This window comes from Phycodurus eques, chromosome 6, assembly GCF_024500275.1.
Source record: "Phycodurus eques isolate BA_2022a chromosome 6, UOR_Pequ_1.1, whole genome shotgun sequence".
Taxonomy (NCBI): Eukaryota; Metazoa; Chordata; class Actinopteri; order Syngnathiformes; family Syngnathidae; genus Phycodurus; species Phycodurus eques.
This window is the reverse complement of record NC_084530.1, coordinates 31,183,014-31,209,149: the sequence shown is the minus strand read 5'-3', so window position 1 is coordinate 31,209,149 and position 26,136 is coordinate 31,183,014. Positions and strand designations below refer to the sequence as shown.

The 26,136-nt window shown below is 47.0% G+C and overlaps 1 protein-coding gene across 7 annotated transcripts in view; it reads right to left on the bottom strand.

Annotated features, from left to right (window-relative positions):
• Positions 1 to 26,136, bottom strand: part of rbm47 (RNA binding motif protein 47) — a 40,269-nt gene that overhangs the window by 4,568 nt on the left and 9,565 nt on the right. For 2 of the 7 annotated variants that reach the window (XM_061679236.1, XM_061679237.1), the window contains exons 2-6: positions 5,481 to 6,348; positions 5,061 to 5,388; positions 4,708 to 4,731; positions 4,145 to 4,354; positions 1,390 to 1,571 (exon numbers count right to left, since the gene is read on the bottom strand). In XM_061679236.1, the coding sequence (XP_061535220.1) occupies positions 1,390 to 1,571; positions 4,145 to 4,354; positions 4,708 to 4,731; positions 5,061 to 5,388; positions 5,481 to 6,317 (1,581 nt within the window). In that variant the 5' untranslated portion in view covers positions 6,318 to 6,348. Of the gene's footprint in view, positions 1 to 1,389; positions 1,572 to 4,144; positions 4,355 to 4,707; positions 4,732 to 5,060; positions 5,389 to 5,480; positions 6,349 to 8,906; positions 9,996 to 11,127; positions 11,357 to 17,765; positions 17,880 to 26,136 lie in introns of those variants that run through there. The other 5 variants (XM_061679239.1, XM_061679240.1, XM_061679238.1 and 2 more) reach the window with 5 other exon arrangements.

The following is a 26,136-nucleotide window of genomic DNA, read 5'->3' as shown; positions in this document are numbered from 1 at the left end:
GCCTTTTATTTTGAAGGGTCCGCATCGGAAGTCAGCATTTTGGCATGAAAAGTAACTTCACACGGTACCGGTGACTTTATTTATTATTATTATTTTTTTTAAATGTATATATATATATATATTTTTTTTTTTAAATGGATGGAACCAAATGCTATAAAACGCTGATTCCTTTCCCTACCCAGCGATGAGGCGCAAGGTTAGTGTTTGTGATACTGTGAGACAACGTTTATGTGAATTTTGTCCCAATTCATTGTGATGTAAAGTTGCTACGGTGGAGTTTTAGCCAATGTTAAATTAAGCTTTTTTTTTTTTAATCATCGACGCTTACGTTCTTGGTTTGATACGCTAAAATATACGCTAAAGACCATCAGTGTAAAAGTGCAAGCAACCGTTGACCTTGTTAGCGGTCTCAATGTTGGCATAGACGTATTTTATTGTTTCACTCACCTAATTGACTGAGAGTTGACTTGAGTGAAGCTCCGCGCGGTGTAGGCGGAGGCTCAGAGCGCGTCAGACGCTACACGTCGGGAAAAACTCCTTTGCATCGTATCATCTTTTTCCAAGTGTTGCACTGAGGCGATTGTTCATTAATTTTAACAAAGTTAAGACACACTTTTGCTCGCCGCCGTCGGGCACAAGCACGTCATGGTGCGCGTTCTTCTTCGCTGTTTTTCGCCACTTCTTCTACGCGGCTGGAGGACTAGGGAACCGAAATGTAGAAATTTGAACGGATCAAGGAGAACCGGAACGTTAGTCGCGGTTCCAATCGGTTCTCGAGTCTCAATGCCCAACCCTGATAACGGCCCTGTGAGGCTAAAATAACAGCCGTCACTTCACAATCTGACAATCAGCTATCCGTTTATCCCATGTCTTCATTAGCTGATCCGTTTTCTTGTCGAGGGGTGCCGGAGCCCGTCCGAACTGACTTTGGGTAAAAGTTGGACGACGGCCGCCCATCGCAGGAGACAGACAACCGTTCGCGTGTCACAAAATGGGAACTGAACGTCAATGCTTCCCAGAAGAGACAACAACAAAAAATGAAATCAGCCCACTTATCAACTGTCGAAACAATATTTGAAGTGTAAAAGAGAGTTAACCACCTTAATATGAATACACAAAAACAAAAGATGTGAGCTGAACAACAACTCTTTGATAAGCTGCACTAAAGTCTTGAGCGATATGTTTCAACAACACTAACGAACGACAAGCACTGCTAAATGAAGAGCTGCTCTGACAGGGTCGATCAGAATTCTGCATTATTACTTCTGTACTCTTGACAACGCCCTGAAATAGAAGGAAGTCTATAAATAAACAGCAAGGGAAATATGCAGTAAGAAGGAGGAACTAGGGCAAGTCTGTAAAATGTGGCTGCACATCCCTCATTCGTACCTGAAAAGGTGGCGGGGTGGAGACCGGCAGAACGGCGGCGGGAGCCGCGCCGTGTTCAGGGTGTTGCATGGCCAGAGGGTTGATGAGATGCTCCACCGCGTGCACCTTGCCCTCCTCCATCAGCTTGGCCGCGGGGGCCGCGCCGAACACCGGGTACTGGCCGGCCAGAGTCGGCAACGCCACTGCAATCGGACGGAGACGTGAGCCACGGTTCGGATGACGGACAGAAGAAGAGAAGAATACTACGCGTCGTCTTTCTAACAGCAGAAGACCAGCGCATTCGGTACATCCACCCATGCTCAAAAAGACAAACAAGAAATACTACAGAAATGAGAGCAACGAGAAGAAGCTGAAGGACAGAACGAATGTTAGGAGGGAAGACTAAGATGAGCAGGTCGTGTTGGAATGGGATTGAGAATAGGATGGTGCTCAACTCTGGATTAACCCCAACACACGCACACGTACACCCCAGAATGAACACGTCGTCAGTCCTTGTTGCAGGTGGACTAAAGTCTTTTCAAACCGCGGCTGATCCTGTGATTCCACACCCACTGAACTCCAGATTTCGGAAGTTCATACGTTTTTTTCGGTCGTCTTTTCCCCTAAAAGGAGTGAAGTAACGTAACAAAGCTTCCGATTAGCAAATAGCCAAATCTTTGAATGTCAATTTAAGATAAGAAATAAGTGTATGTGGTGGGCGAAGTATCATTTGCGCCTCGCTTCTCCATGCTAACGGATTTGACACAAAAAAACAACATTTCTATTTCAGAATTTGACCGTTGATGACTCAACAACGTGTGTCATTTAACCTCGCCTGCAACAGTTGCCTCCGTATTGCCCACTGGGGCAAGCGGCGGTTGCGCTTTTACCACGGCCACGTTGCAACCCCGATTGGGTTGCCGTTGGCATTGTGAAGCTAGCATGACATCGAAAAGAAGACAAACGCAACACAGCTCAGTGCTGCGTGTGGATGCTATTCGTAAACAAGAAACATGACTGTCTTTAAATCTTCTCGAGGACATCGCATTTTTTCAAACAATTCTATAGTATCCCCAAGTACTCAAAGGTTTTGGTTCAAAACGCGGCTCTTTTTTTGTTTTTGTTTAGATAAATCGAACCTGAGCTGAAGAAAAAGGAAACAACTTAACACGCATCAGCATGGTTTTGTGTCGAATCGAGTAGACACGTACTTGTTGCACTCCATTATTGATCGGAGCCAAGAATAAAAGGTCACACGTGTAAAACCAACACGACTACTTCCAGGCGCTCTCTGCAGTTGAGTGAATTCCCGTTGGCCCTTGGCCACTGTTCGAGGAAACGTTTCTCTCATGTTATCAACAATCAAGAATGTTAATACTTTCATTTTCATCCGTAATTGGTCGTAACATTTGAGGCAATTCATTTCAAACAGCAGCAAGTCCCGCAAAGAATAACTGAACGTACCGTTACGTATGCTCGCCAATGTTCCGTTACTGTTTTCCAATAAGAAATCAGAGGTGTGGACACATTGTAATGAATTAAGAGAAAAAAAAATGTCTTTGCCTTGGGAGACTGCTTAGAATTTGGATTCCAGTCTTGACTAAAAGTGTCGTGAGGTGAATGGCCACAGAGCACAATTTTCACTTTGCAAAATGAAATTGGAATTTGTATGATTGGGTGTGATTGGATGTGAAACTTCAATTCGGTCAAAAGCTGGATTTGCAAATATACAAAGAAAGGTCATGGAAGCACAGGTCTCAGTGCACATTATTTACAACCACGATCAGACAAACAACAGCGCCCATTGATTCATTATTTGTTAATCATAATAACAAGAATTCATTTTTAAATATACTGTAGTCTTTTTTGAAAGTCACTGTTTATTTTTCATAGTCAGGAAAATGCTCCAATTCACATTTCCAAGGGATTTAATTTGACTAGCATGTCGCTACTACTGGACTTCCCGGATCCTATTTGATCATGTTAACGTTGCTTCCAATGCAAGCCACCCCGTGAGCCGTGAACATACCGTTCTGTCGTAACCTGACACTCCAGATGGCCTGTTTTACAAAAGTTTGGTTTCACAAATCCACGTGGGAAAGAGCCAATGGAGATTGCTTGGAAAATGATGGGACAGGTGTTTCCTCATGATATTGCGCTGCAATTAGTAGAGTAGCGGGTGCTAACCTGACAGGTCGGCAGAGTCAAAATAAGTCTTCTGTTGTTCAGTTGTTAGTTGTTTGAGTGGCGAAATGTCTTTCTTTGAGGACCAATGCTAACCTTTTGGATGCATTGAAACCGAAACACAACCCACCTCCTCATACTTGATGGGTGATTCGATTTGGTGGGCTAGATAGATTTGCAATATTACACACCCTTTTTCTCCATCCTGCAGCTATCTTGCAAGGTTATTAGCAGAAAGTTCTCATCAGTCCGAACATTCCATGGGACAATTTTCTTTTTGCCTTAACATTAAATAGCTGATCACACAAGAAAGGACACATTCTCAGAATCATTTGACAATGGCGGTCCTTGAGCACATGTCCATCCAGCAACAACTATTATTTTGATTGAGAAAGGAGTTCTTGAAACCACACAGAAGAAAGACAGAAAGAATCAGTTCTTACAGTTCATTGCAGAAATACATGTCATGAGCATCAATGTCATTGCCTGTATTGTGTGCAAGAACAGAGCAGGAAGTGGAAAGAGATTCAAGGGTTTAGTCGAGGCTTTTGAGATGGGTGAGGGTAGGGATGGCTAAGTCTATCTCACTGACTTGTGCCTGGTTTGATGGCAACCGGGTTGACGGAGGCAGCGAGCTCCAGACTGGGCATCAGTTCATAGGACTTTTCGGGCAGCTTGGTCTTACCCTCGTGGTAGCGGCTGTAGATGCCACGACCGGCAGAGTAACCCCCCAGGTACGAGCCCCGAGGACCGGGGGTCCGGTTACCTGTGGCGGCGCGACCACGACCTCGCACGGTACCTGCTTGAATACAACGGGTCATCGGATTACTGGAGTAATGGTTCGGGACTTTCTATGGAAATTTTGGCGCTAGAAAAAAACATCTTGGCGGGGCACGGTTAAGATGTAATTGCGGTGTCCATGTCAGCAATGTTGCTTTCAGTTCAGTTGCTATTTGAGGGCCACATTATTCTCTTTGGGGCGCAATGTTCAGACTCCTAAATTGCATGTTGCTGCCACGTTGTGGATATTCATCCATGAAATGGCAGAAGGAGACAGAGCAGCAGGAAAGGGATGTGTGTTAGAAAATGTATAGTTTGTCACATAGCAAGAAGGCTCATTGTTCATTGAGAGAATGAGTAGAAATGAGCGATTACCATTGTTCAGTATCAATGAGGATCCTTTGGAGAGAAAACCAAAACACAATGATTGTTGAAAGTCAAATAGATTTTTCTGCTTCCACCATATTCAATCAGTCATCAAAGGTCCACACAGGATTAACATTTGTGACGTCATCACCTTGTTGCTGACTTTCATGATTTGAAGGACAGACCTTCATTAATTCAAGTTTATCGTGATCAACAGCGAGCTTGGCTTAAACTTAAATTGTTCATTGCATTCATGTGATTGCAAGTTTTTACCAATGAGGTTCCCCAAAAGAGTTTTTGCAGCTACCTACATTTACAAAAAAACATGAGTCAACCGATGTCTGACAAGAAAGAGTTCTAACCTTTGACAAAGTAGTCCCTGTTGGGTCCGATGAGTGTGCTGTAGGGATAACCGTAGTAGGCCAGTGTGTAAGGGTCACACTGGTAGACATAGTTCTGCTGCGGAGCTTCCGGAGCAGCAGAAACCCCCTTCGAGGCCTTCTGGCGAGAGTACTGCTCTTTATCGACCGGCTTGGCGAGCGTGACCTCAATGCAGGAGCCCTCCACCTCTGTTCCATTCAGGTGGTCCATGGCCAGCACGGCATCGTCGCGGGATGCGAAGTGAACGAAGGCATAGTCACGGATTTTCTTCACTCGCTCGACACAGCCCGGGTTCCACTGACTAAACACCTGGTCGATCAAGAAAACGCGGTTGTTGTTTCTTACAGTTCTGCCAGTCGACCGAACTAAAACGTTCCGTGACAATTGTCTAGTGAACCTACCTGTTTAATGGTTTCCTCGCTGGTCTCCATCATAAGATTCCTGACGTAGAGTATTTTCACTGTCTCCATGACATCTTCATCCACATCAATTTCTGGCTCTGCCCAGTCCACTGCAATTTGGTGACCCCACAGCTGAATGCGCCCAGGCATCAGTTTCCGGCGGGCCATGGCGGCCGCACGGTGCGACTCGTACTCTACGAAGGCAAAGCCACGGTTCTTCATCTTGTCTGCGGCGCTGGCGTAAACGATCACATCTAACACGCCTTCTGTCACTTTGGAGACCTCCTCCAGAATCTCCTCACGCTTTTTGGTCTTGGGGATACCGCCGATAAAAAGACGGCAGTTGTCCACAGAGGAGCAGACCCCGAGGAGTCGCCCGGGCCGCACCTCGTAGTTGTTTAGCTCCCGCACGGCCCGTTTGGCCTCGTGTTTCTCGGTGTACATGACAAACGCGTAGCCTCGGTTCTTGCCGTCAAAGTCCATCATCAGGCGCATCTCGTAGATGCGTCCCACAGCCTCGAAGACGGGAACGAGCTCATCCTCGTAAACATCCCTCGGGATCTTGCCCACAAAGATCTCACAGCCCCGCGGCGGAGATGGGCCGTTCCAACCGGGAGGCGGCCCGTATTTGCGTTGGCCGTTTTCCTGGACCATCCCGTAGCCGCTGCGCTCCATCAAGGCCACCAGCGCCGGCTCATTGGGAGCGCCTGCGACGCCCTCGGGAATGTTGGTGTGTCCGAGGACAGCGTGGTGGGAGGCAGTGGCAAATTTGCAGGGCTTGGAGGGGGCAGTATTGGTGCTCATAGCTGAAGAGGAAGCTGAATCTTCGGCTGTCATTCTGACAAAAACAGCCAATTAGAGGTGTGGCCTAAGGAGGGCAAAGAGATTGGGAGAAATCATTTTTGGGTTCTTGACAAATACTTGAAGTACATTTGCTCGTATTTGGTCTATAATTCTGGAATAATAGTGGAAGATGATTGGAAAGATAGGAAAGAGGTCGTTTAAGAGGCTTAAAATGACCATCTAGAAATGCTCAAGCTGTAGCTTTACAACCTTGTTTTGTTCGCTTGCTAATACTCTTTCCTGATCTCTGACCCCCATAAGAAAGATTGGCAAGTCATTTAACCCTTCAACTTTGGTTCAAGGTTCACTGAGGTCCGCTCGGTCACATGCTCGCTATGACTGAGGGGTGGCGGCTCCGCTGATCTTACGTGCGCCGCACCTTCATGCACATTAACGTGTTTGGCACACTGTAGCTCCAAGAGGGTGTTAGATATACAACCGCCTGCTCATTAGGAATGTAACGCTACACAGTGTGTGTAAATGCGTATGTGCGTTCTCTTTATTAATACTGTTCCCGACCCATAAAAAGAACAGAGAACAATCAGCTTCCTAAGCGTAAACCTCTTATTTCTCAACACTAGCGGCATTCAGAAAGCAAAAATCCACAGCACTCAGTCCCTAATCGCCACAATGTGAGGCAACCAATCATCTCAGACGGTGCGTGTGTGTGGTTTGCTTCTTTCAATTGTTTGGACATTTGATGGCAGGAGCGAGGCAGTCAACAAAGGTAACAACAACAACAAAACTACAAAGTCAAGCAACCATGGCAACGCAGGCATTCATTTGAAGCGACCCAATAGCCCATAACCAACACCCGACACGCACACCTGATCGCTAGCTTCCTTACTCAGGCTACAAACTACCAGTACGACAACTCTCTAGATTGTAAATGATGCTCATAGCAAGGCAGTCTAATAAAATTGAGATTCTTTCGTGAATGCAAAAGGGCAGGAGCCGAGAGTGATGAAAGCGGACGTTGCTTATTTCCGCTCTTCAGTCATTCGCTGAGCAGGAGGTCAAGATGACATATTGTTACACTCTTGCTTTTCTTGCTAATTAAGTGAGTGAGCTTTATAAACCGAACACAAATAACAGTCGATAGGATTATTAAAACGCAAGGAAGGGGCGCTTCTCAGACAGTGTGGACCCTTGACATTAAATCTACTCCAATCAGGACTCACTGCGTGCCTGTGTGCGTTGTGTCGGGTGAGAGCAGCAACAGGTAGATGATTAACCAACCTATGGCCACAAATTGTAGCTTTGTCGGCTTTTAGTCAAATGTGAGCAGCAAAACAACAACAACAACAACAACAAGATGGAAGCCAAGAAGACACACACACTCACTCACTCCCGCCTCATCGGTTCAGATTCCGCGACACAACGGGAACGCGTCGGACCTTGGAGGTGAGCCGAAAAGTCTTTCAGCGGCTCCCGTGCTTGAAAGGTTGTGAATGAACGAGGGGAAAAGTTAAAGGGTAAAGAGTCGATTGGCTAATCTGCGAGGTTAAAGAGTCACTGCGATGACTTCGAAAGATCGTGTTTATAATTGATGGAAGCACCTGATTCGAACGACACGTTGTTTTACGAGCGCAGAAATGACTTTAATGAGCATCCATAAACCTGGACTACACTGTACATGAGGCACTGACACAATTCCACACAGTAGAAAGAATAAAGAATAAGAATATACTGTATAATCACTCTCTCTGAGTTACAGGAGTTTAAGGCTGGGCATCATTCGGAACACACGCGAAATTGATTCCGCCTTTACAAAGATTTCAATGCCACACTGACTTAAAAAAAACAAAAAAACCTTAAAATTTCAAGTCAACAAACCAATGAAATGTTTGAAGTTTTGCTTTTGTGACAGTTGGCTTTCCCGCATTTCACAACAAACAAACTAAAGTCTACAGAACTGTATTGCAACTCGTATTGAACCCCTGATGGAAGAAAACAACTCAGCAAATTGTTTTCGAGCAAACAACTGGCTTGCGTCATTGTGCTGACTTTCCAACTTAAGTGACCCAAAAATACAAGTTTTATTTTTGTACAGTGTAAGTTTTGACACTGAACAAAGCAGTTATTTGCCTACGGCAGTAAAATCAATGCCATTTATAAATGTATTAGTGTGGTCGTAGTTCACAGTGGTGTAGAACTGCACTGCATCACGCTCAGCTGTTTCTCATTTCCATTTTGCATAATCAAACAAAGCAGGATAAACACGATACAACTCCTGTATTGGCTCTGTTCAGGTTGTGCAGTTAAATCTCCGGCTGAGGTGTACGCAACGAAATGTGTCGGCAAGTCGAAGAAACAAACGTGTCCGTGGAAGAACAATGCATCTCTCGCTTTGTATCCGAAATTGCCACCGCAAAACAGGTTCCTCGAAGGAACAACACACAAAACGTTGTACTTCTTGAACACATATCGACACAGCCTCAAGTCGCACTGGTTCAAGTTTCTCTTCCTGGGTCGAGCAAATGTCAATCGAAGTGAGGCGAGAGAGGCAAGGTGAAGTCCTGATAAAGAAGGAGAGAAGAGGAAGGGGAAGCCGACCACGACGACGAGAGAGAGGATAGCTACCGATGTCGCTCGACAGCACTCCGCCGCCGCTGGGCCGTCTGCTCCGAGGAGTGCTGCTCCACCTCCATGAGAGACAGGTACAGCGCGGCACTGAGCTGAGCGCGCACGAACACTGCGAGCGTCAGCCACCGTCAGGGCGGAGCTTCCACAGGTACTAACGCGTGTGTGTGCCCGAGAGAGCGACAGATGGCTGATGGGAAATGCAGTCGCCTTTTTTTGCTTAGAGATGCACAAAAGGAAAGGTGGAGAATAACAGGAAGCTCGAGGAAACATCCTCGTGTTTTGGGGGCTTTTATCCGACAATCTTTTTTGTCCTGTCTGCACACTTTGGGCACGCAGGCTTTTTGTTTCTGTTGTCGGCTTAACTTAAGCAAACAACACACACCTTCCTGGGCAGCTAAGAGAGCGCGAGAGAGAGAGAGAGAGAGAGAGAGAGAGAGAGAGAGTGCAAAGTCTCAGATGAGAGGACTCGCTCTCGTAGTTTCTGTGCAAAAAAAAGAAAGAAAGGGGCCTCAAGAGCAGGAACAGAGGGAGTGAAGGACAAAATGGAGACGATGGATGGGGTGAACTCAAGAGAGCCAGATTAAAGTCTCGGTGTGTGGTCAACAGTTTGCCTGAGTATCAGCTGCTATTGAAACTGGCTCCACTCCTTAACGACCGGGAAAACAAGCGATAAGGAAGACTAAACAGCACCGAGAACAAAGAGGAGAGCTGAGAATTTCTTGAAATGGACCAAAAAAAAATCACCTTCTCTTCATCGGGGCTACATTTGGACTTTTTGGGGCACGGAGGTCAAAATTCCAATTCCAAAAATAAAACTGTCCGACATTAACACGAGCCGATCGAAGTTAAGACGCAAGATGCGTCAGGTCTTATGGGTGTGAGGGGAATTTCAGGACCGTCAATGGTTAACTTTTTAACCCCCCAGGAAGAACTAACCGGCAAATATTTACCAATCACTGACGAAATAATGCTCACCAATTCCACCGCCCACAAGTTGCATTGTTATATAAATATGACTCAAATTGAAATGTGAAGCGCTTGCGTAGAGCTCGGTCAATTGGGTGATCGCCCAATTGACCAAACATAAGCGCAATTGATCGTAGTTGTCTCGTTGTCACGTTATGTGCGCAATTGTTGAAAACCTTCGTTACTGGCCATTATGAACACAGCAACACGACTTTTCTAAGCCCCGACCGACTCGGTTTGTTGTAAAACTGTCACATTTTAGTGTAGTTTAACATGTGATTTTAATACAAGTTTAGTGGTTGTTATGTTATAAAGTTGTCAGATTTTTTTTCATTACGACTAAAAGTAGCTGAGCCGAGTTAGTTTATCGCGTTAAACCGCAAAGCTAATGATTCCTTTTGAGCATATCTTGTTATGAGAAAGACACTTTTAAAGCTCGAGTGGGACAACAAGTTAAAGCGAGTTAAAGTTGTCACTGTATGACTTTGTTCTCTGTTGAGGACAGGGCCACACACACACACACACACACACACACACACACACACACGCGCACGCACACGCACTCACGCACACACGCACACACACACACACACACACACACAGGAATCTGCCGAGCAGACAAAAAGGCAGGAATAAAGTCAGCAATAAAACTTTGCTGGTAATCAGTATCTTGGCCTGTGAGCCAGTTTGGTTCTGCAAGTCATCCACTAAAGTAAATAAGTAGCGTGTCACGTGTGGAGAGGTCGCAGAGAGCGACGTGACCCGCAGGAGGGCCGTGTTTAGGCTCACGCCGGACCTTCCAGGAAGCGCTTCCCGCCGGTCGTACGCAGACGCGGAGAAACAGCTTCGACTCCTTCAAAAAAAGACACTTTCCTGTTGTGATTTCCAACAGCTGACAAAAGACACGCAGCACAGATCTTGTAGTAAGAGGTGATGATGAAGTCCAAGAGATAGTTTGTGTCTCTTGAGCGTTATCCAAGTGCCCGAGTGAGCGAGCGAAACAAGGAGAAGGAAGAAGTGCGGCTAACCCTTCGAACGCACGACGTCCGCACAGCCGAGGTTGACGCGGGACGACTGGCGACGCTCGCGCTCATCATCTTTTGACGAGCCTTTTCTATGCTTATGTGGTCTTTTTGTCAAACAGAGTACGGCTCCTAATCGGGTCATTTTACAGAGATAGCCACGTGCAGTACTGTGTAGTAAACATATTAAAATTAAAATAATACCGAAAATAATACATGGAAGCCGTCACCTTATCGTGGTGGAGGAGTTTGTGCGTCCCAATGATCCTAGGAGCTTCACGCCCCTGGCAGGGTCACCCATGGCAAACAGGTCCTAGATGAGGGACCAGACTATGATGAAAGATGTTAATGGATTGAGGTTTCCCTTGGCCGGACGTGGGTCACCGGGGCCCCCTCTGGAGCCAGGCCTGGAAGTGGGGCTCGCAGGCGAGCGCCCGGTGGCCGGGCCTGCGCCCACGGGGCCCGGCCTGGCACGGCTCGAAAGGGTAACGTGGGTCCCCCTTCCCGTGGGCTCACCACCTGTGGGAGGGGCCGCAGGGGTCGGGTGCAGTGTGAGCCTGGTGGTGGCCGGAGGTGGGGACCTTGGCGATCCGATCCCCGGCTACACAAACTGGCTCTCGGGACGTGGAACGTCACCTCTCTGGCTTTTTTTATGATTCCACCATGCACACCTTGGGCTCTGGTACCAGTCCTCTCGAAAGGGGTTGGACTCTCTTCCACTCTGGAGTTGCCCACGGTGAGAGGCGCCGAGCAGGTGTGGGTATACTTATTGCCCCCCGGCTCGGCGCCCGTACGTTGGGGTTTACCCTGTCGGAAGAGAGGGTAGCCTCCCTCCGCCTTCGGGTGGGGGGACGGGTCCTGACTGTTGTTTGTGCCTATGCACCAAATAGCAGTTCAGAGTACCCACCCTTTTTGGAGTCCTCGCAGGGGGTGCTGGAGAGCGCTCCTGCTGAGGACTCCATTGTTCTACGTGATTGGGAGGAACGGCCCCCCCGATCAGAACCCGAGCGGTGTTATGTTATTGGACGTCTGTGCTCATCACGGATTGTCCATAACGAACACCATGTTCAAGCATAAGGGTGTCCACACATGCACTTGGCACCAGGACACCCTAGGTCGCAGTTCGATGATCGACTTTGCGGTCGTGTCATCGGACGTGCGGCCGCATGTCTTGGACACTCTGGTGAAGAGAGGGGCGGAGCTGTCAACTGATCACCACCCGGTGGTGAGTTGGCTCCGATGGTGGGGGAAGATGCCGGTCCGCCGTGGCAGGCCCAAACGTATTGTGAGGGTCTGCTGGGAACGTCTGGCAGAGTCCCCTGTCAGAAGGAGTTTCAACTCCCACCTCTGACAGAACTTTGCTCACGTTCCGGGGGAGGCGAGGACATCGAGTCCGAGTGGAGCTGTGGCCGTAAGGTGGCCGGTGCCTGTCGTGGCGGCAATCCCCGAACCCGTTGGTGGACACCAACGGTGAGGGATGCCGTCAAGCTGAAGAAGGAGTCCTATTGGGCCTTTTTGGCCCGTGGGACTCCTGAGGCAGCTGATGGGTACCGGCTGGCCAAGCAGAATGCAGCTTTGGTGGTCGCTGAAGCAAAAACTCGGGCGTGGGAGGAGTTCGGTGAGGCCATGAAGAAAGACTTCCGGATGGCTTCGAGGAAATTCTGGTCCACCATCTGGCGTCTCAGGAGAGGAAAGCAGTGCACCGTCAACACTGTGTATAGTGGGGACGGGGCTCTGCTGACCTCGACTCGGGACGTTGTGAATCGGTGGGGAGAATACTTCGAAGACCTCCTCAATTCCACCGACACGCCTTTCCATGAGGAAGCAGAGTCTGGGTTCTCTGGGGCGGGCTCTCCTATCTCTGGGGTTGAGGTTACAGAGGTAATTAAAAAGCTCCTCGGTGACAAGGCCCCGGGGGTGGATGAGATTCGCCCGGAGTTCCTAAAGGCTCTGGATGTCGTGGGGCTGTCCTGGTTGACACGCCTCTGCAACATCGCGTGGACATCGGGGACAGTGCCTCTGGCTTGGCAGACTGGGGTGGTGGGTGTGTTCCAACTGCAGGGGGATCACACTCCTCAACCTCCCTGGTAAGGTCTATTCAGGGGTGCTGGAGAGGAGGGTCCGTCGGGAAGTCGAATCTCAGATTCAGGAGGAACCGTGTGGTTTTTGTCCTGGCGTGGAACAGTGGACCAGCTCTACACCCTCGGCAGGGTCCTTGAGGGTGCGTGGGAGTTCGCCCAACCAGTCTACAGGGTTTTGTGCCGAAATGAGTTTCCTCCGCAGGGTGTCTGGGCTCTCCCTTCGGGATAGGGTGAGAAGCTCGGTCATCCGGGAGGATCTCAGAGTAGAGGCGCTGCTCCTCCACATTGAGTGGAGCCAGATGAGGTGGCTGGGGCATCTGATTTAGATGCCTCCCGGACGCCTCCCCAGTGAGGTGTTCCGGGCACGTCCCACCGGGAGGAGACCCCGGGGAAGACCCAGGACACGCCGGAGAGACTACGTCTTTCGACTGGCCCGGGAACGCCTCGGGATCCCCCCGGAAGAGCTGGATGAAGTGGCCGGGGAGAGGGAAGTAAGCGGTAGAAAATGGATGGAGGGATGGAAGACATTGTAGGCGTGGGACAGTATCAGATTGTGACAGTACGATAACCTTGAACAAAAATCCTGCGGTATCACAGTATGACGGAATTTAAATTCCAGCTCTAAAATCTATTATTTTGTTTTTTTTGTATTGAACACAATCTATTTTATTGTTAAACATAATCTGGAATATTTGACACATTAATAAACATGTTCCACGAATAAATATGAAAAATATGTTCCATCAGTGGTGAGCTATTTTTAGAACAGACCTGCTGGCGACTCGTGTTCCTTGGGGGCTACCTGGTGCCTGCGGGCACCAGCATGGTAAACAAATGTCAGTATTTACCATTAAACTAACTATTTTAGGCTTTTAACTGTTTTTCTACTCAACACATTTAAAGTGGGAAAAACCCAGAATTGCTACAAAACAAGACAATGTTAGTTAAGTTATGTACTAACAAAAGCAACAAAATCTCCATCCAGATAACGTGTCTCCAGGTAAGAAACACCGAGTGCCTAAAGCGTTGAGGAGATGATGTGGTGTCTTCTGTCTGTGTGGAAATCATCTGGCTTGTTTTGGAGAAGGGAACTGGTAGCAACACTTCCGTTAGACACACTGGCACCTTCGTTTTTCCCAGAATTTGTATTGTCAATAAAACTGAATTGTCTCCTTTTCCGACCGGTGTCACTCGTTTCCCTGGTCTCTGCCGCCGCCGCGCAAGCGTGTGTGTGTGTGTGTGTGTGTGTGTGCGCGCGCACTGCTGCCCTTCCCCCTCTGTTCAGCTGTGAAGGAGAGAAAAAAAATAAAATAAAAAAAAATAAAAAGGCAGCTCGGCTCTCATTAAGTTCACAGAAGCTGAATGTTTAGCACGTCGCAGCTAATTACGTATGAAATGACGTGTAAAAGTACTGGTAATTGTACTGGTAATTGGTAATTGATAGCGTCGCGTCAATTGAAACCTTGACTTTTCAAAACCGCAGCGTACCTTCATCACGGTCATCGGCCCATACGTAATCCATTGCAGCGGGCGGTACGGCGGCCTAGCGGTTACACATCTGCGCCGCAGTTCTGAGGATAGAGATTCGAGTCTCGACTGCAGCCATAAGCGCTTCTCGCCCGTTTTGTGGGGGGCCGCGGCATCCTTAAAATGAATCCCAGCACCCCTAAACCTCTGCATCCTTCCTTTGTTGCATTTGCTTGTTCTCCTCCAGCTTGCGTTGGTTTTCTCCCACCAAAATACGCATGTTAGCTTCCTTGAAGACTCGAAATCAAGGGTGTCAAACTGGGCCCGTTATGACTGTGAACCCGTATGTGTGTATAATCATCTCCTATTATTACATATTCACAGCAAATTGATGGATGACTACTTTTGAAAGCACAAGCCAGTCAAAAATGTTTTTGTTTCAACTGTTATTTATTTTTCACGAGGGCATGGAAACAAACAAATGCTTGCAATATGTCAATGTTTTTAAAAGCGAAGACATTTTTCGATTTTGGTATTTTAGCAAAAAACAGGAAGTCGATGCGCATGATTTGGGGGCCACATAAAATGAAGTGGTGGGCCGGATCAGGACCCCGGGCCTAATTCAATAAATAGCAGTTGATTAAACATACGAACTTCGTAGCGAAATGGAATGAAAAAGTCGACTGACACATTACGGACGCCGTGCTCGCCATTGAAAAAGGAACATTCAGTCACTTGATCGTTTCATCTGCAAAGTGACAGAGATCGGCACATTCCTCTGAATGACGCCGCATTATATAACTTTAGACACTTTGCTGCACAATGTCAAGAAATCCTATACAAGAGCAGGGACATTTTGATCATAAAGATACTATTGGTTCATTTTGATGTTACAATCGTGATTGTAATACGCAGGCATTGAGAACTGCACTGCCTCATACTGAAATATGACGACGATGTTCTGTCAATCGACCGTCTGTTGTCGTACTCGAGCGGCTCCGACGACCGGAGACAAATTCCTTGTGTTTTTTGGACATACTTGGCAAATAAAGAGGATTCTGATTCCGATTCTGATCCCAGCTGTCTTCAGACAGGAGGCGGGGTACACCCTGAACCGGTCGCCAGCCAATCGCAGGGCCCATAGAAACAAACAACCATTCACACCTACGGGCAATTTAGAGTCTTCAATTAACCTTCCATGCATGTTTTGGGGATGCGGGAGGAAACCGGAGTGCCCGGAGAAAAGCCACGCAGGCACGGGGAGAACGTGCAAACTTCACACAGGCGGGGCCCGGGGATTGAACCCGAGTGCTCAGAACTGTGAGGCAGATGTGTTAACCAGCCGGCAAATATGACGACGTACTGCATAAACACGATCTACTTTGATTGATTTTGTCCCGCGCAAAAGTTGAATCACACAGTAATCCCTCGTTTATCACCAAACAGGTGAAATCCGCAAAGTAGCGACCACATATTTTTTTGATTATTAATTATTACTCTAAAGCTGTATGAATCTCCCCAGACTCCCATACTCTTGTAAACACTTGATATACTCTTAAACACCTTTAAAACTGTTAAAAATAATGTAATACACAGTAGTGCCATACACTATATACATTTTATTCCTTGTAATACGGTTGAATGAAGTTTTCTTTGTTTTATTTAGTTTTTTTGGCTAGGAAGCATTTATTTCACCACAAAAAAATATGAATATGCGATATGAATCTGAAATCCGCAATAGGTGAACCGCGACATAACGAGAGAACGGAACGAAGTCTCCCGTGTGTATTTGCCCGCTGGCGTGTTTGTCGTGCGCCCACGTAGCTGGCACCATCATTCCTCCGGCTCGCTGGAGCTCAACGGGCGGGGGAGTCGGGGGGTGCGGAGGTAACTGTGCCCACGTGTGACGAACGGGTGCGGAGCGCGATGCACGTAGGGAGACGAACGACCGGCAAAGAGGGGACTAACTGCCCCCCCATCCCCCCCGCCCGCCCCCCGCGATCTCGCCAGGCCTCCCTTTGACGCTCGAACGTCCTTCGCAAGTGAAGGTGACCTGAAGAATTTCAGGTCAGACGGAGTGTGTGCGCGACTGCCCGCAGCCCGCAGCCCGCAGCCCGCTCCCACTTCACCGCCGAGGGATTGTTCCGCTTGACTGACCCGAAGAGCCCCCTGCTTTTAGGAGCCTCGCTGACACCGCCACGAAACTGTAGCCTCCGTTGCGAACTAAGAAGAGAGCGTCGGAATTGAGCCGCCGCTTGAACTTGAACTCGAACTCGAACCCCGATTCAAACTTTAGTTCAGATCTCAGCAGTTTGTGTCCTGGACCAACACACATGACCAATCATAAGCGCTGCTTTTGCTTTGGCTTTGCCTTTCCTCGAGCTAATCAGCTGGCCCGACCAAGGCGAGGACAACAACTTGAAGACAATTATTCGAGCTCGCCCCCGAGCGGTCCCTGAGAACAAACACTTGAAGTGAACACTTTGGAAGTGTGCGTGATGACTTGAACAAGTTCATTTTGCGTTTTTTGTCAGTGTCCTGCAACATGACTCCTCCCCCTTCGCCATCAAACATTGGCTCGCCCAGTCCACAAACACTTCTTGAGATGTGTGTGTGAGTATCCGCGTGTGTAGAACGGCAATTGCACTCAACACAATGTTGACGGCCTTTCTCGCAAAGAAATCACAAGAAAAGTGATTTTGTGGCATGTTTGGTTTCGTATTAAATGTAGATTACACTGTTACACAACACGCACACAGAGATCCGCACACACATACACAGTTATGGACAGAGCTCTTTCGTGGGGTAAAAGTCCACAGATGAAATGATGACGAACCCGGAAACCTCTTGGTGACTGTGCTTTTTTCAACCCCCACCCTAAACAAACACACACACACACACACACACACACACACTCATAACACAGTCTCCTCATGCCACTCCACTGGTTCCACTGGTTCCAAGCCATTGTGATCTCCAGTCCAATTCATCATCCACGTTCGCAATCATTTTCCGCAGACCGGCGAAATGAGGAAGTCGGTCGTCTCAATACAACAGAACCTTCTGTATGCAATACACTAGATACCCGCACTGTCCAAATTCAAAAGCAGTTTATTTCATTACCCTGTCACAGTTGCTTACTGAAGCCTCATTGAAAAACGTGCTTGAGAAGCTTCACTCAAGACAGCTCGACAAAGTTCTTGTCGCTATGTTGCGCACAGATTCTAAATTGCGATGCCAGCCAAAATATTTGAATATTGCCACTCAGAGACACTACGGTTGAAAGACAGAAAACTTGAAGGTGAAAGTCACCTCTGTACCTGTGGGCCACACTGAGGGGCGCAGACGTTAAACAACCGGTCGAAGATGGAGTTTTTCTTCTTGGTTTTGCCGACGATCGATGCAGCGAAGCAGAGCGGATCCCGCTGCTGGCGCTGCGAGTGTGGAGGAAAGTAAAGGTGCTTTTGTGTTTACTCATTCTCAATGGGCAGAAAAGAGAGGTGGGGCCATTCAATGCAGGTAAGCCCCCCACAGCAACACACACACACGCGAGCACCACCTATTTATTCTCTTTAAGCTCCCAGCTGATAAGGAATAAGACAAAGACGAGGGCAAGGTAGAAAAGGGCAGAGGGTGTGACGAGTGGAAGCAATCAGGGTAAAGCTCATCAGAGAGCGTGTGGATGTGTTTACAGCCCAATCTCGCCCTCTCACGACAATGATCAAGTTAAAAAGATAAAGGTGTTTTCTTAGCGCTTTTCAAGTACAATCGCCGTTTTTAAAAACTATCCCCTCTCACATGGACAAAAACAAAAGCAATGTAATGCGCATGCCAGGAGTTGGCAATGTCACTGTCAAGAAGCATCGAACCCATGCGCACCAAACAAAGTACAAATACCTTGTTACTGTAATGAAAACTAATTCATTGCCAGCTCTCTCTCAGTAAACACGTGTATTTGACTTCAAAAGCCGTCAGTGGCAGTGAAGGAGCCACGGAACAACACCGAAGTAGCAATTCCCCATCAACCGGTCAATTGACTTTTTCTCTAGCTACATCGATCCGTAAATTTTCAGATTTTACACTCAAACAATAATGACAATATATGATTGACAATACACACCCGCAACCAGTTTGTTCAAATGAAATCCTCCGAATCCCATCGGTCCCCCATTTCTTCTTGTGTCCCCAGGGCTCTGTCTTGGACCTCCTCCTCTTTATCACCTAGCTCTTGGCAATATTTTTCATCAATTCAACTTACACTTTCACATGGATGAGACCGAGCTCAACCTGTCCACCAAACCCACCGCCACCATTTCTCCTTCCACCCTTACTGACTGCTTCTCAGAACTCAAACATTAGTTCTCTACAACTCAACTGTGATAAAACCAAAATCCTACTTATAGGTACCAAGTCCAAGCTAGCCAGACTGACATTTTTTCCTTTACACTTGATAATTCCTCTGTTTCTCCACTCCCTAACGTGAGGAGTCTGTGTGTCATCCTCAACAGCACATTCGACTTCCAATCACACGTTGACATCATGCAAAAGAACCCACCGCCATCCCCAAAGAAAAACACAATGGACACTGAAATACCTAGAGATTAACAAATGTTCTAAGAAATATCGACTGGAAATTCGGCATTAATTGGTTTTTGTGGTCCAACAGAATCGTAACAAATGAAAGTGGCCTGGATAAAAGGGATGATACCCTTAAGATCATATTTATTGTACAAACCTTCAAGCTCCAGTCCAAAAGAGACACTCCCCAAAGCTTTGTGGCTTGTCAATATACAGTTTTGCAAATTCCATTTTGGCCAGTTTCACGTTATTTATGTTATGGGCAACACAGTCAAATACAATTTCCTATTTCGAGTTCAAATCTCTTGCTGCACCGACAGGCTCGTCCTTAAGTTCACTTCTCACATGGCGATCATTCATTGACCGCGAGGATCACTCATAAGCGGGCTGAACGTCGCCACAAGTCATTTTGACAATTCACTTTCACTGCTAACATGGCGCTGCAACACCGATACACACAATGACATGAAACTGTCTGCAATACAGCCCAAAGACATTGCATTCCAGTCATTTTTGTCAGAGACGCACAAGGAATGTGTGGACGTTCAAACGCAACCTTAAACAATCCTTAGTGCACAAGCACAACACTGTTATCACATGCGGTGCAATTGCCGCATTGTACAAGTGGTACATTAACCAATGGCTCTGTTAATGAAGGACAAGCCATCACTGATTCTCCATTTTTGGTAGGAACACACACGCACGCACAGACACGCACACACGGTGCAAAGTTTGCAAACGGAAGAAATCTGTGGTCTCGTCAACATGGGGAAATCAGGAGTGAAGGCCGAGCAAAGCCATAAAGCCATTTAAGAGGTGAGGGAGAGCCCAATTCAGGAATACACAACCAGTCAAGACAAGCTCATGTGTACAGAGTGATATCACGCACAAGTATTTTAAGAGAAGTGGCGAATTTCTCTATTTGAGCTGCAAATGGAAGAAGTTGACATGCAAACGGGTATGGAGGTGATGGTCAACATGCTTGGGCGAAGCGCCCGTTCGGGTCCGCTGTGAACCCGCACGGGAGGCTGCACGCAAACCGTGGGACAACCGTCAGTGTGTTGAAGAAGAAGAATTGCGCCTCATCAAATAACTCAAAACACATTTTGCATGCTGATCTTTATTGAATGTATGTAGTGATTTTGTCAGATTCTCATTATGCTGAAATTGTTCCACCAAGTACAAAGAGCTTTGTAGGAGATTAGATCACCTACAGTTGTTTGTACATTGGAATTTCTTGGGTTACAAGACCCTGAGGTCATACAAAGAGTGCTTAACTTCTTTATGCGCTTGTGTGGCAGTTGAGAATGTTAAAGAAGCGCATCCGCGACGTGACTCAGCTTCACATTACGCTTTTTGTCATAGCAAAGCTAAGTACAACCCCAATTCCAATGAAGTCGGGACAAACATAAATCAAAACAGAATACAACGATTTGCAAATCATGTTCGACCTAGATTTCATTCATTGAATACACTACAAAGTAGTGTATATATAGTACACTCATGTTCAATCAAACTGATCAACTCGATTGTTTTGATCAAATAATCATGAACTTCGAATTTGATGGCTGCAACACGTTCCCAAAAAGCTGGGACGGGCTCATGTTTACCGCTGTGTTACATCACCTTTTCTTGAACTGAGGACACGAATTGTTGAAGCTTTGTAGGTGGAATTCTTTCTCATTCTCGCTCGATGTACAGCTTCAGCCGTTCAACAGTGCGGGGTCTCCGTTGTCGTATTTTACGCATCATAATGCGTCACACATTTTCAATGGGAAACAGGTCTGGACTGCAGGCAGGCCAGTCTAGTACCCGCACTCTTTTCCGACGAAGCCACGCTGTTGTAACACGTGCAGAATGTGGTTTGGCATCGTCTTGCTGAAATAAGCTTGGGCCTCCATGAAAAAGACGTCGCTTGGCTGGCAGCATATGATTCTCCAAAACCTGTATGTACCTTTCAGCATGAATGGTGCCTTCACAGATGTGTAAGTGACCCATGCCATTGGCACTAACACAGCCCCCGTACCATCACAGATGCTGGCTTTTGAACTTTGCGTCCATAACGGTCCGGATGGTTCTTTTCCTCTTTGGCCCGGAGGACACGACGCCCACAATTTCCAAATACAATTTGAAATGTGGACTCGTCGGTCCACAGAACACTTTCCCACTTTGCCTCAGTCCATCTTAGATGAGCTCGGGCCCGGAGAAGCCGGCGGCGTTTCTGAGTGTTTTTGATAAATGGCTTTTGCTTTGCATAGTAGAGTTTCAAGTTGCACTTACGGACGTAGCGCCGAACTGTATTGACAGACATTGGTTTTCTGAAGCGTTCCCGAGCCCGCGCGGTGATATCCTTTACACGTCGATGTCGGTTTTTGATGCAGTGCCGCCCGAGGGATCGAAGGTCACGGGCGTTCAATGTCGGTTTTGGGCCTCGCCGCTTCCATGCGGTGATTTCTCCAGATTCTCTGAACCTTTGGATGATATTATGGACCGTAGATGATGAAATCCCTCAATTCCTTGCAATTGTACGTTGAGGAACATTGTCCTTCAACTGTTGGACTATTTTCTCCCGCACTTGTTCACAAAGAGGTGAACCTCGCCCCATCTTTGCTTGTGAACTGACTGAGCAATTCAGGGAAGCTCCTTTTCTACCCGATCGCGGCACCCGCCTGTTCCCAATGAGCCTGTTCACCTGTGGGATGTTCCAAACAGGTGTTTGATGAGCATTCCTCAACTTTCTCAGTCTTTTTTGGAACGTGTTGCAGCCATCAAATTCAAAGTTCATGATTATTTGCTAAAAACAATCAAGTTGATCAGTTGGAACATTAAATATCTTGTCTTTGTAGTGTATTAAACTAAATATAGGTGGAACACTATTTCATTGTAAATCACTGTTTTCTGTTTTTATTTATGTATAAAAAAAGACGATCCAACTTCATTGGAATTGGGTTTGTAAGTTAGTGAAAGTTTTGAATTGTTAGACATTGTAATTTCATTTCTAGTGGTTGAAGATGTTACTTTAAATTGCCTGTATCGTAAATAAACGTTTTATGATGCAGACAGTATGACTCCTTCACCTCGTTTTGTATGGGAAGTTTCAAAATCAGAATACATTTTAGGTCAACCGACTTCCTAAAAGATTTTGTTCGCCCTTAGAGGTTCCACTGTGTTATAAAACAGTGATTGCCTCAACTTAAATCATTTTACAGAATGTGTTTTCAGCCATTTATTATAGTATGTTTCTGTCCATAAAAGTTATGAACAGTCCATAAAAGTCCATAAAAGTTATGAACAATCGCGGAAAAATACAGTCGGCGACTCAAACCTGGACATCGGGCGACTGACCCTCGCACATTAAACCAACTTGCTGCAACGGAAAAACTGCCTAAAGCAACATTTTGGGGCACCAAATATATACTACTTTATTATTCATTATTGAACCACAAACAACAAGGCATGATCGTCACGGGAACAAAATCGGATAGCCCTGGCTGCTTTAGCTATATTCTAATCATACAAAGAGAGGAAACGGGCAAGAAATAACGGCGAGAGTTTGGATATCCGAGAGGCGCCGAGTCCATTCGTTGACTGCACGCGAGCAATTCGACGGCAGAGAGACTCTCCACGCTTTGCCGCTTCAGAATATGACACTGCGAGGCAGACGCGCTAACCGGAAACGTTTCTGTCGGGAAAGCTCATGTGGCATTTTTGGTTCGCCGTTACATTTGCAATGTTGCATCGACGTTCAAATTTGGAATCTCAGCTGAAGTCGCGGCCGACGGTCGGCCACTCGTGAAAATTTGTGGCAGAATCCCGCACACTGTTGTTCAAAATTGTGAAAATAAAAGTGTGATTACTGAGTATGAGGACACGCGTTTGCACAGAAAAAAAATGCTGTTGATGCTAAAATGCCATGGGTGGTAAAACAACACTTCCCAAAAGGGAAACGTGTGTTGTGTTCAGTTATAACACTTCCTCATTCAAAGGTTTCACCTCACATCCTGAACCAGGGTCAGCCAATCGCAACGTATGTCTCGCTTATTATGAACAAAAAGGACCCAGCATAATCACAATGCCATTCAGCCCCCCCCCCCCCCCACACACACACACAGAGAGAGGATCTTACATTTTTTCCCCTCTACCCTGATGAGAGTAAAGTCCTCTTTTGTCAGCTGACACTCCAGTCATGTGTCTTGCGACTAACCAATAGCAGATTACACATAATCACTGCCAAGGTCAAGGACAAGGAAGGAGAGGGAAAAAATAAGTTAGGTAAGCTAAATGACTCAGATAAAGCACTAAATGCATATGACTCGTCTAACCACCGACCAGCTCACCGCTGAGGCGTCAATATGGAAGACGATCACGTGACAGTCCGCGAGCTACGAGACAAGGAAACCTGAGCTGACGCGACATGGCGGTTATACCACATAATCTTAACAATTTAAAGGTGAATTTATAGCGTCGCTATTTGCACAACATCCTCCACCAACACATCAGAGGACAAATTGTGTAACCCTGAGACAACCCTTCGGGAGAGCAGATCCAGTTTGAGTGATGTGCGCCGAGGGTCATGGCTAACGAGGCATTAATATTGGTCACATTTGCACATTTAGGAGCCAAAGAGAGTGGCCTATTTGCCATCAAATGAACAGCCACACATTAAAAATGGTCCCCAAAAAGCTGCACTCTTTTTACGCACACAATGTTTGGCCATCATTTTTTTTTTTTGGGATTTCTAGCAGTTTGGAGAGACCTTTTTAGCCATTGCAATTTCTTACTTATTTTAAAGGCTACTTCATTGAGGGCCATATTCTTCTGGCATGCACACAAGCCCTGTTTTTTATGTGCCTGGCATGGACACTTTCAAAGTATGCAGATTCTTCCATAATGACTTCTGACACACCCACCGTGCGTAATCAGCTCACGTGTGCGCAACAGCCAATGATGTGTGACTCATTGAAGTCTGAGGCTCGCTGCAATTCCTAGAACGTGGAGTTTTCTTAGACATGTGAATGCCATAGAAATTCATTTGGAATATATATCCCAAATTGAGTTCCCTCGAGGATACGGAAGTTCATTGTTGTCAGTTAGATGTGCTGCTGATGTTCCCACCGCTCCAGCACACTTTGTATAAGAGCAATTTTTCTTAGCTCTTTGACAAACAGTAGACCGGCTCTACACCCTCAGCAGGGTCCTCGAGGATGCGTGGGAGTTCGCCCAACCGGTCTACATGTGTTTAGTGGACTCGGAGAAGACTTTCGACCGTGTCCGGCGGGGAGTCCTGTGGGGGGTGGGAGTAAGGGGTACCGAAAACCCTGATACGGGCAGTTTGGACCCTGTACGACCGGAGTCAGAGTTTGGTCCGCATATCCGGCAGTAAGTCGGACTCGTTTCCGGTAAGGGTTGGACTCGGCCAAGGCTGCCCTTTGTCACCGATTCTGTTCATAACTTTTATGGACAGAATTTCTCGACGCAGCCGAGGCGTAGAGGGGGTCCGGTTCGGTGGCCTCAGTATTGCATCACTGCTTTTTGCAGATGATGCGGTACTGTTGGCTTCATCGAGCCGTGACCTCCAACTCTCACTGGAGCGGTTCGCAGCCGAGTGTGAAGGGGGATGAGAATCAGCACCTCCAAATCTGAGACCGTGGTCCTCAGTCGTAAAAGGGTGGAGTGCCCTCTCCGGGTCAAAAGTTCTAGTATCTCTGCGTCTTGTTCATGAGTGAGGGAAGAATGGAACGGATCGATGCAGCGTCTGCAGTGACGCGGACTTTGTATTTTACATTTTCAAGGAGGTCCATCTTGGTGCTTTCGTTTAATGAAACGGTGCCATCTATCCGTCCGGGCAAGGACTACTGCGGCGCAGCAACTTCCGGCGGATTACGAGGAAAACCTGGCCATCCTCCGCTCCTACTGCAGTAAAAAGATTGCCGACAATCGCATCCAGCCCGACCACATCGCCAACATGGACGAGGTGCCGCTCACCTTCGACTTCCCGGTGAACCACACTGTGGAGAAGAAGGGGACCACCACGGTAGCGATACGAGAAGTCGGCTTTTACTGTTGTGCTTGGTTGCCAGGGTAATGGACAGAAACTGCCACCTATGGTGATTTTTAAGAAGAAGACGCTGCCTAAAGAAAGGTTTCCAGCCGAAGTCGTCGTTAAGGCCAATCAAAAGGGCTGGATGGACGAGGAGAAAATGAGAAAGTGGCTGAGTGTGGTGTACGTAAAGAGACCGGATGGTTTTTTCCACGCGTCACCGTCCCTGTTGATCTGTGACTCCATGCGCGCCCATCTCACAACGATGCTCCCCGGCAACGAGACTGACTCTGACAACGACGAGAGGGAACCCGGCGTGTTTGACGGAGAACTTGCCCGGCTGTTCATTTCGGAAACAGAAGATGAGGACTTGGATGGATTTGTGGATGAGGATCGATGAAAACGTGAGTACATTGTTAAATATTTCAATAAAGTACAAGCGAACTTAGTTTTGCTCCCGCTGCCTTTTAAAAAACATTGTTTTAGCGTGCATGCATGCTACCGTAGGTTTCAAGCTAGCGTATGTTTTACCATGCCTGCGCCCGATAATATAATACGCTGCGCCTTATGTATGTGTTAAATACAGAAATAGACCCCGTAACTGACACTGCGCCTTTTAATGCGGTGCGCCTTATGGTCGTGAAAATACGGTACATAAAGTGAGATTTTTGTATCTCTTCTACCTTGTCGAAAATGAGCAAATTATGGCTACTTTCAGTTCAGGGTTTTAACGGTTTTGTTTTGGCAGTGGGCAGATGAATGTGTTGGAAGTCTTATATGTTCATGCTCAAACGTGACATCGTTTACGACCAGCGAGTCAGACTTCAACAAGCTATCTTTCTCAAAAACCAACATGGTTCATTCATTGCAGGCACTTTTGAAAAAAGTGCCCAGAAATATTCTTACCTATGAATAACCTCCCAGTTTGGAGGTCCCTCGTTGTGATTGTACGACGTGTGTGCAGCACAACGTGCAGGCATCCGTGTGATTTCGGTTTCCACAAACATGGAGCACGCCGACACTTTGCCCCCACTAGCTTAGCATCGCAGTACGCACATAGGCTCATCGGGCAG